This window comes from Cornus florida, unplaced genomic scaffold (assembly GCF_030987335.1).
Source record: "Cornus florida cultivar Cherokee Brave unplaced genomic scaffold, ASM3098733v1 CherokeeBrave_3.0.0_Hap2_Chr03, whole genome shotgun sequence".
NCBI classification, from domain to species: Eukaryota; Viridiplantae; Streptophyta; class Magnoliopsida; order Cornales; family Cornaceae; genus Cornus; species Cornus florida.
The window spans coordinates 89,090,512-89,104,076 of record NW_026775573.1 but is presented as its reverse complement, the minus strand read 5'-3'; the positions used below and the strand labels follow the sequence as shown (position 1 = coordinate 89,104,076).

At 37.5% G+C, this 13,565-nt stretch overlaps 1 protein-coding gene across 1 annotated transcript; it reads left to right on the top strand.

Moving 5' to 3' along the window:
• The first annotated feature begins 6,384 nt into the window (after positions 1–6,384).
• On the top strand, positions 6,385–12,009 carry LOC132300845 (coatomer subunit alpha-1). Its single transcript, XM_059798098.1, has 4 exons — positions 6,385–6,616; positions 6,858–7,094; positions 7,787–8,281; positions 8,579–12,009. Exons 2-4 carry the CDS (start codon positions 6,887–6,889, stop codon positions 11,524–11,526), a joined length of 3,651 nt encoding a protein of 1,216 aa, XP_059654081.1. The 5' UTR covers positions 6,385–6,616; positions 6,858–6,886; the 3' UTR covers positions 11,527–12,009.
• The last annotated feature ends 1,556 nt before the right edge of the window (positions 12,010–13,565 follow it).

Below are 13,565 nucleotides of genomic sequence, written 5' to 3'. Positions count from 1 at the left end.
CATCAAAATTAAAATTTTCTTTTGATATAGTCAGCTAGAAAACTTGATTTTAAAGGGGGTTTCTTCTTTGTGTTTTTCCAAAAAAAATCATTTAAGGGTCCAAAATGCACACTGTTCTGAAAAAAAATCATAATTTGGGCTACTGCAGTCAGCAGCCTTGGCCGCGCGCATGGGCGTGGGGCGCGCGCGCATGGGGTGCCTTGGTGCCCCTTTTCTTAGCCACGATGATGTCCGTTTTTGTTTTGTTCGTTCTTCCTCATCCGGACTCCGAATTAAATGATTTTTGAGTCTAACTTTATTTATTTTTCGTTGTCTATCCAAAGGTGTGCTCATTAGCACCCACATCTTTTTAGAAATTATCATTTTGCCCCTAAAGTTAAACTTGTCCGTTTTCATTAAAACGTCGCTTCCATTTTGCTTTCTTTTAGGTTCCGTGGCTTCATGGGAAGTCATGTTTGTGTCTTAGGGATGACGTACATCTCTTAAGACTTTGTTTTTCATTGTGAAAAGACTATTTTGCCCTTAGGGGCATACTTGGTTTATTTTTTATCTTTTTCTTCAGCGTTCATTCTCGTTGAGTTCCGTAGCCTCAAAGAAGGTCACTTTGGTGTCTTAGAGATGTATTGCATCTCTAGAGACTTGGTTTCTATTTTCGCTTCCGCATTTCGGATCCGTTATTTGGTCAAACTTCGGGTCATCACAGGACGCACTAGCTTGAAAAACCAGGGCCGACACATATATATAATATATCTGATATATATATATATATATATATATATATATAACTTAAAATATAATATGAAATAGTATAGCCAAGGGTATTTTTGGAATTTAGAAAAAATCGTAGCTGACGTCATCATTTTCCATCGTTGACTGCCGTTAACTCTAACAGAAGGGAGGTCCGTGTAGATTATTTTCATTCTTAGGGGAGGTCCGCGTAATTTTTGAAATAGGAGGGGAGGTCTCTGTAATTATGGCAAACCATAGAGGAGGTTTGTGTAAATTACCCAAAAATATAAGAAAATTGAAATCTAACTAAATCAAAATGCAAAAATCCAGTTTTAGTACAAATTTGAATTTCTGACAGTTTTGGTAAAAATGAATCTGTATGTAAACCAATGTAGACTTGGTTATAAATTCTCTTAAAATCAGTTTAGGCTATTTGAAGTGTAAGGAGTTATTACCAGGATAAATTATTTTGAAATAATCTTTATTTCAAAAATCCATTTTCACACTTAGCCAAAAACATAGTTTTCCTAATGTCCGTTACCAACTCATGGTAATGAAGGCTTTTCATGCCTTAATTGTTTACCAATATAAATCATGTGATTGATATGTAAGGTCTTAGCATTTCTAACACAAGTGATGAGTTCTTTCAAAGCTTAAGCAAGCTTGAACTAACTCATTTTTTTTTAGCAATGACTTAATGTGCAAATATATATGTATGAAGTGTATAGTCTATTGCTAATGGACATAGGAACATATGAATATTAAAATGATATGCATGATCCTATAGAGATGAGCTTTCAAATGAAGTTACTTTAAAAATAACTTTACAATTTAAGATAGTACTCACCAAGCTATTTACCCATTTCTTTAAGCTTTGTCCATGATCGTTTAGGCTTTGAGGTATTCTTGCTTTATTCATTTCTTGAAGTTGCTTTCTTATTCATTGTAGTCCAAGCTATCTTTAGCTGGACTTTGTATTTGGTTCCTTACAACTTCATGTTCATTTGTCTCCTTTAATTTCCATAGATGTGATCTTGTGTAATGGAATACTTGGAATGATCTTTGTGATCTTCATTGCGATTTTTCTTTGAATGTAAATCATCTATAATACTCAATGTAAACATTAGTCCTTAAACACCATTAATGGTTTGTTATCATTAAAATATCTAGATTATCCTTGGATGAACCCTTATGGTCAACAGATATCAAACTCAAGAATGAATTATCTACCTAACAACAAGTAAACTAAGGTGTAGTGCAATTAATCAAGTCTAAGCATAAACCTTCAAATTAATCAACAATTGTATCACATATTAATCAAGTGGATAATGTAATTTATACTAATAAGCATGGATATCAAATACAACCATGGATTGTCTACTTAACTACCATTAAACTACAATTAAAACATGTAATTAAACTAAGGGCGTAGTTTAATCCATCAAGTCTAAGCATAATCCATCAAATTAATTACCAATTGCATCTAATAAAAACCATGCATAACCATCACTAAATCAAATTACAAAAAGTATTTAGTGTAGAGATTGATTTTTAATTAATTACACATAAGACAACATGCAACCAACATAGAAAATTAATAGGAAGAATTAAACCATAGAAATCCTTGGTACAACCAAGTTTTACATATACACAAGACTATAACATCAATTACAACATTTAATTCCCCAAAAAAATGAAAAACAAGAGTTTAGATTACAAGCTTAGGGCTCATTCAAGCCCTAAGGAGAAGACTATCCACTCATGGATGGTGTAGATGTGGTCAAGGTAGCTCTAAGATCAATCCCCATGCCTTGGTTCATCTTCCTCTTCTTCTCCTTCTTGGTTTTCTTGCTTGAAACCCTAGAGATGAGAGTGTTCTTGCCTCCACTTCTAACCCTAATTCTAGAGAGAGTTTTCTAACTTCTAAAAGCTAATCAAATAACATAAAAGCTAACATATTACAAATGGTTCAATTTACCTTTTATACAAGACCCTAGCACCATGATTTTTCATGCTAAGCTCCATGTCATGGGCTCGAGTAACAAGCTCTTCAAAAATGTGAGGCTTAATCCCTTATAAGATGTAAAGAAGCTCCAAGCACATGCCTTGCATACATGCTTCAACTGTAGAAATTCCAGACAAACGATCCTTGAAGTCAAGACTTAGAGCTCGCCAACGATTGATGTAGGTAACCACGAGTTCGCCCTTCATCTATTTTGTGTTTGTAAGCTCCAGCATACTTATAGTATGATGAGTGCTGTAGAAGCAGTTGAGAAATTCTCATTCTAGGTTTGTGTACCAATCAAATGCATTCCTTTTGAGGGAACGAATGAATTGCTTGACAAGGAGATCTCCGTCTGTACCAGCATTGCCACAAGTTTCCACAAAGTGTGCGACATGTTGCTCGGGATTGCCTTTTTCGTTAAACTATTAAAGCTTTGGAGGTTGATATCCAATTGACATTTTTAAGCTGTCAATTCTTTCTGTGTAAGGTTTTGAGTACATGCGAGCACTTTGAAGGATGCCATTATACTGTCTTCTTATACAATTCACTACCATGTCTTAAAGTTGTTGGACAGAAAGCAAAGCGACAGAGGCAACTTTAATTGCTTGGTTGGCAGATATGACATTTTGATCATCAATTGGAGTGATATCTGGCATGGAATCAGAAGGAATTCTGCCTTTGCTTGACTCAGCAACGTCGTCACGCAATTTTAACTTTTCTGTCAGCGAGGCAATTTTTAGATCTTTCTCATTAAGAGTCTCTTGTAGTCTTTCAATTGCACCATACTCGTCAATTACTCTTCATATAAGGTAAAACTTGTCATTATGACTGGCATAATAACGGAGTCAGAAAAGTTCTTTGGCCTTGGGTAGACTAGCCTCGAACTTGGATTTGACAACAATTTCTCTGAGATAAGTTGAACCTATCAGTTTGCATAAACCTTTTCCCTTGTCCCCAGAGAGGTAAAAGTGTTTTGAGTATGATTTGTTGCTTTAATGGATTTAACGGAGTTGACTCTCACCGCATTGTGTTACCTTTTGACGGGAACAAATGCTTTGGCTATGCTCCACATCATTGGACTTCTAGAGATGTTGATACCACTTGACGGAGTTGCAACCTTCTTACTACCTTTTGTGGTGGTATTGATGTTATTCGCCATGACTGCGGTGTCCTTGGGGGTATTCTTGCTTTTCGTCTGAATTTTATCAAAAGCCATAAATTCTGATGATGAGAATTTGTTGAAGATTTGATGTAGGAGAAAGAGATGAGAGGCAGAGAATGTCTCACCATGCATGTTAGAAATTTGTACACACAAATTTCATATCTGCAAATAAAAGAACGAAAGATAGGCAAATAATAATTTTATTAATTTATGAAAATTGATGAGTACAATCCTCTGGGGTATTCTTTGCAAAAGAAATAAAATATCCTCTGATTCGATCTCATTTGTTGGTTAGATCCAAGGGCTGTTGGGTTTGATCTTGAATTGGGTTGTTTTCTTTAAGTATTTGTAGTTAAGGAAGACCGCCAATGATTTCTGATCGAGGGTTGACGAAGGTTGATCTCGAACAATGTTGTTTGGTGATTTTTCAAACATGTTGAATCACGGAGAAAGAATGACACGATTTTAATGTGTTTGTTGTTCTTTGTTGAATTTGAGGAAGAACGGCACGACTTTGGATGTGCATGTTATTCTTCATCTTCAGAGGATTTGTTGAATTTGTGGAAGAACGACATGGCTTTGGTTGCGCTTGTTTCTCTTCTTCTTCAAGGATTAGGTGTTGGGGATGAATGTCGGCAGAGCTTCTGTATTTTACTCTGAAATTTTGGACTTCTAAGTTTCTGAATTTCTACACATTTCTTCCATCCCTCTATTTATAAACTTCTTGGATGAATAGGATGATAACATGTGTCTTTTCTTGATAAGGACACAATTATAACTGGGCAGGGTCAATGATAATTATCCCCAAATATATTTTATTGAGAATAATTATATTTTTATTTAACTAACTGACTGGGTTAATTAAATAATTTAAGTTGACCAAATTTGAGTTAATTAAATATGAAACCCACATTTGATGGACCAATTTTTTTAAGACAAAAGCCCACTAAATTTTAGCGTCCACAATTTTGATAAAAATAATGTTATCTATCCTACCTCTTACAAAACCAGTTTACCAGAAAACCACTCAACCTTTCATAACAAGTCCTTAGAGCTTTCTTCAAACCATGTAAACCTTTTGTTAGTTTAAATACAATGTTCGGAAATTCATGACTTTCAAATCCTTATGGTTGTTCTATAAAGACTTCTTATTCTCTATAGCAATTTAAAAATGCACTTTTCACATCCATTAGATATAGCAAGAAGTTCTCGTGGCTTGCAAATCCAAGTAACATTCTTATGACTTCTAATCTAGCCATAGGTGCAAAAGTTTCTTCATAGTCTATATTTTCTTTCTGACTGAAACCTTAGCCAACTAATCTAGCCTTATTTTTAATTATAACACCTAACTCATCTTTTTTATTCCTAATTACCCACTTGGTACTAATTATAGAATGATCCTTGGGTACGAGAACTAAATTCCAAACTTGATTCCTTTCAAATTGGTTTAGTTATTCTTGCATAGCAATTATCCAATACTCATTCTTCACACCTTTTATTTATTTATTTATTTTTTTTTTTAGTTATATCTGAGACACAAAGTCCATATGATTTAATTGCCCTTTGAGTTTGGATCTGGTGCTGACTCCACTGGATATTTCTCCAATGATTTGATCTTTGGATGATGATGAACAAATATTATTCTCTTAGGAGGGCTTCCTCAAAGTATTCTCCCATAGGGTGAGACTTTTTCTCTTCTGTTTTTTTTTTTTTTTGGGGTAATTAACTTCTTCTCTTCTGGATGACATTCATATTCTGGAAAGCCATTCATATTATTGTCGAGGAAAGATAGAGACGAAATAGAGTGTTAAGAGGGTATAATGGTCATAGAAAGGATAGAGACGAAATAGAGAATGTTAAGAGGGTATAATGGTTATTTTAAAATGGTCACTATAATATCAATAATATGGTATTTTTTTTGTTATAAGTAAATGAGGGTAATTTTTTAAAATTTTTATTTGGTAAGCAAATAAGTGGGGTATTTTACCTATCAACTTTTACTTTAAAATATTTTTTTTATAAATCTCAGAGGTCTTACAGTAATTTACTGCGTAGTAATTTTTTTTAAAAATTTTTTCTATTAAAGAATGGCATGGATAAATTTAATAAAATTGATAATATATTGGAGTTCATGCACAGAGTTTAAAATTAAACAAATGATAATGTATTTAGTAAATTTGAGAGCACATCTATGCAATTGATGATGTCTATCACACGAATAAAATTGTTGAGAGGGGCCTTCTTTGGTAAAAACATTCGTTTGACAATGCCTATCCAACAAATCTGCACCGTCTAGTGAATCTTCCATGAATCTTGATAATATGGAAAAATTGTGATGATCTTGAGGATGATACACTCCAATAGATCACCACCGCTAAATCCACACCATTAATGGTAATACAATATACGTAATCATGTATTGCCACGTACGTTAACTCTACTTAGCAATTCAAAGCGTTTTAATTTTCGACTTTGCCCTCTCTCCCTCTCTCTCATTAACGTAAGACACTCGACGAGGCCAGATCTGTGAGACTTCTAAAAACCCTTGTTTTTTTCTCTTTGGCTCTCTCTCTCTAGGCTCCCGATCTACGAGCCAGCAAATCTCTCTCTCTCTCTAAAAATTTCTCTCCCTATCTAATTCCGCTGCTGCTTGCCGGTGGCGATTGCATATGAAGTTGTGTATTCTAATCTGATCCATCAGTATACCTATCAGATCTGAGGTAAGCATTTCGTGTTATTCTATAAATCTATTGTCCGAATCTAAAGCTTTGATTTTCATAGATCTGCGATGAATTTATATTATTAGGTTGTCGTTCGGTTATTAGTTAAGAAATTTACTTGGACTCGTTGTTGTGATTTGAAATTCGCATATGATTTGATGTGAATTGAGCGTTTCGTGTCATGAATCGTGCAGTTTCGTGTTGAATTTTGTAGAGTGTGATTAGTGTTGACGGTGTGCAGGGATTTAGATTCGTTGTTGATTGGAGAAAATGTTGACGAAATTCGAGACCAAGAGTAATAGAGTGAAGGGACTGAGTTTCCACAGTAAGAGGCCGTGGATCCTTGCGAGTCTTCACAGTGGTGTGATCCAGTTATGGGATTATCGGATGGGGACTCTCATCGACAGGTTCGACGAGCATGATGGGCCTGTTCGAGGTGTTCATTTTCACAAATCGCAGCCGCTATTCGTGTCAGGAGGTACTGAATTATGGCACTTGATGTAAATTTAGTTCGCCTTTAGTTCGCCTTTAGTTCCTACCTTGAATGTGCCATTTGGGTTTTGTATGGTTTTCTGTGATTCAAGTTGAAGTAAGTTAATTCTGCATTGGAAATATCAAAATGTTTTTTATTAGATCACTTGTTCCATCTTTCATAGATCTAGATCCTTGATGGATTATTTTGTCGGGGCATGATAAAGCTAAATTTCTATATGGGTTTTCAAGGCAATCAGATAACAGCCCCTTCATCTATCTGAGTATGATTGGGCTGTGTTTCAGACCCCTTGATCTTGGTAACCACAGTTGGGTTAAACAACTTCAACATGACAAGAATTTTGAAAATTATAAAAACATGACTATTTTGCGGTATTTTTGATGCCTCATTTGAAGTTCAATTTGATGAACCTATTACTTTCATGGTCAGTCTTATGGCATTAAGTGTGTTATATTTTATATTCTTATTACAGAATGGTCCTGGTTGAATCAGTACATATTTTTGGGGGTTTTTTAATATGTAAAAAAATTATTAAGTCGTAATGAAATGAACTGTGGTAATTTGGAAGACTTTTTCACGTTCTGTAGTACTTGTTTGTGTTATAACACAATGCAAGCGTTACTAATGGGAATGCTTATGTTGGCAGTAAGCGGTTTTCATGATTGTGGCTTATGCAGGAGATGATTACAAGATTAAGGTTTGGAACTACAAGTTGCATAGGTGTCTGTTTACTCTTCTTGGACACCTTGATTACATCCGTACTGTCCAGTTTCACCATGAGTATCCTTGGATTGTGAGTGCTAGTGATGATCAGACAATAAGAATCTGGAATTGGCAGTCACGTACTTGTATTTCTGTTTTAACTGGCCACAACCATTATGTGATGTGTGCCTCGTTCCACCCTAAAGACGACCTTGTTGTGTCGGCTTCGCTGGATCAGACAGTTCGGGTTTGGGATATTGGTGCCTTGAGGAAGAAGACAGTGTCACCTGCCGATGACATTCTGCGGTTGAGTCAAATGAACACAGATCTTTTTGGTGGGGTTGATGCTGTCGTTAAGTATGTTCTGGAGGGTCATGACCGGGGAGTCAACTGGGCTGCTTTTCACCACACTTTACCTTTGATAGTCTCGGGAGCAGATGATCGTCAAGTGAAGCTGTGGCGCATGAATGGTAAGTCATGAAACAACTGTTCTTTATGTTCCTTTTGTTCCTATAGTGCATTGAGTACATATTAGGTTCTCTGTGTATCTATCTATCTTAAAATGTGGTTGTAATTTACGATCTGTTGTTTTATACTGTTTTTGCTGAGCCGGGTAAATCTGCCACTTGGCATGACGTTGTCTGGCCAAGCTGGTTTACATTCCTGTTGCAGAGTCCAAAAGTGAATCATGCAGATGTGCTCATATTACGATTTTATTACTTATTAGAATGATTGCAACTATTGAGATGAACTATTCTTTTCTCCAGACACGAAGGCATGGGAAGTAGACACATTGAGAGGGCACATGAATAACGTGTCATGCGTCATGTTTCATGCCAAACAAGACATAATTGTTTCCAACTCGGAGGACAAAAGCATTCGTGTTTGGGATGCAACAAAGCGAACTGGTCTTCAAACTTTTCGCCGAGAGCATGATCGGTTTTGGATTCTCGCATCTCACCCCGAGATGAATCTCTTGGCTGCTGGTCATGACAGTGGCATGATTGTGTTTAAGTTGGAGAGAGAAAGGCCTGCCTTCTCTATGAGTGGTGATTCCATGTTCTATGCCAAAGATCGTTTTTTGCGATTCTATGAGTTTTCAACTCAGCGAGATACACAAGTCATTCCAATTCGACGCCCTGGCTCTACCAGCCTAAATCAAGGCCCACGTACTCTTTCATATAGTCCTACAGAAAATGCTGTTCTTATCTGTTCCGATATTGATGGTGGATCTTATGAGCTCTATATTGTTCCTAAAGACAGCACTGGTAGAGGAGATACCGTGCAAGAAGCAAAAAGAGGTATTGGAGGATCAGCTGTATTTGTGGCTCGAAACAGATTTGCTGTGCTTGATAAAACCAGCAATCAAGTTTTGGTCAAGAACCTCAAGAATGAGATGGTTAAGAAAAGCCCACTCCCTATTACTGCTGATGCAATATTCTATGCTGGAACGGGAAATTTGCTTTGTAGGGCGGAGGATAGAGTCATTATATTTGACCTTCAACAGAGGATTGTTCTTGGTGATATTCAAACCCCTTTTGTTAAGTATATTGTTTGGTCAAATGACATGGAGAGTGTTGCCTTGCTCAGTAAGCATGCTATAGTTATTGCTAGTAAGAAGCTTGTGCATCAGTGCACACTTCATGAGACAATTCGTGTGAAGAGTGGGGCCTGGGATGACAATGGGGTTTTTATTTATACAACCTTGAATCACATTAAGTACTGCCTTCCCAATGGAGATAGTGGGATAATAAGGACCCTTGATGTCCCGATATACATCACTAAGGTTTCGGGAAATAAGATCTTTTGCTTGGATCGGGATGGAAAGAACAAAATTATAGTTATTGATGCTACAGAATATATTTTTAAGCTGTCTTTGATGAAGAAGAAATATGACCATGTTATGAGCATGATTAGAAACTCGCAGCTTTGTGGGCAGGCAATGATTGCTTATTTACAGCAGAAGGGATTCCCAGAAGTTGCTCTTCATTTTGTAAAAGACGAGAGAACTCGTTTTAATCTGGCTCTCGAGAGTGGGAACATCCAAATTGCTGTAGCTTCAGCTAAGGAAATTGATGAGAAGGATCATTGGTATCGATTGGGGGTGGAGGCACTTCGCCAGGGTAACGCTGGTATTGTAGAGTATGCTTATCAGAAGACAAAGAATTTTGAAAGGTTATCCTTTTTATATCTCATTACTGGGAATATGGAAAAACTGTCCAAAATGCTCAAAATTGCTGAAGTCAAGAACGATGTCATGGGGCAGTTCCATAATGCTCTTTATCTAGGTGATGTTCGAGAGCGTGTGAAGATTTTGGAGAATGCTGGGCATTTGCCTCTTGCTTATATCACTGCTTCAGTCCATGGACTACAAGATGTTGTTGATCGGTTATCAGCTGAGTTGGGAGATAATGTTCCTATTTTGCCAGAGGAGAAGGTACCCTCCCTTCTTATCCCTCCAGCCCCCATTTTGTGTGGTGGAGATTGGCCCCTGTTGAGAGTTATGAGAGGCATCTTTGAGGGTGGGTTGGATAATACTGGGAGGTGTGCTCCTGATGAAGATGAGGAGGTTGCTGATGCTGATTGGGGTGAAGAACTGGATATGGTTGATGCTGATGGGTTACAGAATGGGGATATTGAGGCAGTTCTGGAGGATGGGGAAGTGCCAGAAGAAAATGAGGAAGGAGGATGGGATCTCGAAGATTTGGAGCTTCCACCTGAGGCAGATACACCGAGGGCTTCTGTCAATGCACGCTCTGCAGTTTTTGTGGCCCCGACTCCTGGCATGCCTGTAAGCCAAATTTGGACGCAGAGATCTTCTCTAGCTGCCGAACATGCAGCAGCTGGCAATTTCGACACTGCAATGCGGTTGTTGAGCCGGCAACTGGGAATAAGAAACTTTGCTCCTTTGAGACCAATGTTTCTTGATCTTCATACTGGCAGCCATAGCTATCTACGTGCATTTTCATCTTCTCCAGTGCTATCATTGGCAGTTGAACGGGGCTGGAGTGAGTCTAATAGCCCTAACGTAAGGGGTCCACCTGCACTGGTATTCAGTTTCTCTCAATTGGAAGAGAAACTTAAGGCGGGTTACAAGGCGACGACAACTGGGAAATTCACCGAAGCTCTTCGTCTTTTTCTTAGCATCCTCCATACAATTCCTCTGATTGTTGTAGAGTCAAGAAGGGAAGTTGACGAAGTAAAGGAATTGATTATTATAGCAAAAGAGTATATCTTGGGTCTGCAAATGGAGCTCAAAAGGAGGGAAATGAAAGATGATCCTGTACGCCAACAAGAGCTTGCAGCCTATTTCACACATTGCAACCTTCAAATGCCTCACTTGAGGTTGGCATTGCAAAATGCAATGACTGTTTGCTTTAAAGCGAAGAATCTCATAACAGCAGATAATTTTGCCAGGAGGCTCCTAGAGAGCAATCCCACCGATAACCAAGCGAAGTTGGCCCGGCAAGTGCTGCAGGCTGCCGAGAAGAATATGAAAGATGTGTCTCAGCTGAACTATGATTTCAGAAATCCATTTGTGGTTTGTGGGGCAACATATGTTCCCATTTACAGAGGACAGAAAGATGTCTTATGCCCATACTGCAGTTCGCGGTTTGTGCCAAGCCAGGAAGGGCAGCTCTGTACTGTTTGTGATCTTGCAGTGGTTGGTGCTGATGCTTCAGGACTTCTCTGTTCTCCTTCTCAGATAAGATGATTGAGCTGCTGAATCAGGAGCGTTTTTATACTCATCCTTGTGGCAGTAGGACCCTTCATGTTGATCCATTCATCTTTGCAGGTGAAGGTAAGAATATTGGAGAAATGTTAAATTTCTATTAAATTGTTTGTGCTGTCCTGTCTCCCCCTTTTTTTGGCTCTTATCTCCCCCCCCTTCTTTTTTTTTTATTATGATTTTCAATGTAATAAACAACTTGAGAATTTTGACCTGGGCTGTCCTTGTTAGTTGTCCATAGTCAAGAATGGCCAAGGGCCGTCGTTAAAAATATATGTTGGACATAGGTGAAGACAGCTTATATGCTGGCATATGTAGATGCCATTTAGCAAATTTGCTTGTTGCTGTGTTGAATTCCTGGTTTTTATGGGTTGGCAGTAGTGAGAGAACTGTTACCTTTTATAGTTTTGTGCTATGTTCAGATAGAAATTTTTTAATCTATATTCAGCAATTGGAATTCTTTTGCAATCTCTATTACATTCAAATATTCTTTGGGATGTCTTTTGTTGCCATGAATTTTTATACTTCTTTGCTGTCTTCTGCTACTAAATGAAATGATGTGATGATATTGGACATGTAAACAATCCTCGACAATAGGTCTCATGGTGGGGAACCTGTTATATTTTATGAATATTATTTCTGTCAGCTATCTCAAAAAAGGGAAAAAAAAAAAATTTTTTTAAAAAAATAATAAAATGAATATTATTCGTCAGGAGATACTTCTTCTTGTTTTATTCATAATTTTATTGATTCAGAGTATTTAATACCGAGTATAGGAGATTGACTGCATTTGGAACCCGTCTAGGTTGGTATCGTAATGATGAACAGTTATGTCAAAACACCCCGGTGAGTGATATGGAGGTTGCTCCTCCACTAGTCTTTTGTATGTCTGCATTTTTGTGGTAAATTATAAGTTAAAGACTGCGAATTTGGAAAAGAGAGTTGTTTTTGAATTATTTATGATGACTGCTACCAGCTTTGGATATACAAATTATAATAGAGAACTTAAGAGTCCCAATAAGGGTTGGTCCGGTTAAATATATAATGAACAGCATTATAAAATAAATATGGGAAACTCGTGTAAATACGAAAGAAACACTTTGGCAATGAAGGAAATCATAATAAGTGAGATGGGTTTCGTGTTTATTATTCCACCTGCAATGAAATGAAGTTTCTTCTATTTAGTTTCTAAGCATGAAACGGTATAAACTTGGCCGCGGGGTGCGGGGGGGCGAATCATCATCCATTCTTCCTAAACTAGATCCAGGTTTAGTTGTGACTTGTGAAACACTATGATAGAAAGCTGTTTTAACTACTAGACCCAACTATTTTGTAGGATGGTATCTCTGTGTGTGGCTCTGTAGCGTGGAATTAACTTCTTGATGTAACAGAATGTCAGATATCTATTACATATCTATCTATATATATGGGCAAATTTTCTTCATGGAAGCGAGTTTTTATGCATCTTTTCCATATGAAGGAGATGTTCATCTTAATGAGTAGAAAGTGTAGAGTGTTTTATATTTAATGCATCTTTTCCATCTGAAATTCTGAAGTAATTTGTGTGTGTGTGTTTTATATTCAAACACACGAGGAATTGAAACAGGATGAATTGTGTATTTTACTGTGGTACGTGTCATATTCTTCAACTGACATGGTTGCCATCCATGCTTCGAGTAATTATTGAATGCTTGTCTTGTTTCTGAACTTAGAAGCAAAGAAAAACTTGAAATGTTCGCTTTGCTTTTGATATTCTGTGAGGCCTTGTCATTCGGTTGTGGGACTAGTGGGAAGAGAGGGAAGGAATAGAGTAGGCGTCGGAGTGATGTTCTAAGTTACACAGAGCGGGAGTGTGAAAGCGGTATAATCGAAGTCATTCAAAGTGGGAACTGGGAGCGAGAGCGCGCATGCGTGGAGTGTGAGAGCAAGAGCGTGTGCGGAGCATGGGACGGCATAATCTAGGTTAACTCAATGTGGGAACGAAGCGAGAGCGGGCATGTGGAGTGCCGATGGAGCATGTGAGT

What these genes read in the sequence shown, in the direction of transcription:
- LOC132300845 (XM_059798098.1), top strand. Translation starts at nt 6,887, where the DNA reads ATGTTGACGAAATTCGAGACCAAGAGTAATAGAGTGAAGGGACTGAGT. An exon ending in GCCGCTATTCGTGTCAGGAG is followed by an intron (nt 7,095 to 7,786) that starts GTACTGAATTAT and finishes TGGCTTATGCAG; the next exon opens with GAGATGATTACAAGATTAAG. An exon ending in GAAGCTGTGGCGCATGAATG is followed by an intron (nt 8,282 to 8,578) that starts GTAAGTCATGAA and finishes TCTTTTCTCCAG; the next exon opens with ACACGAAGGCATGGGAAGTA.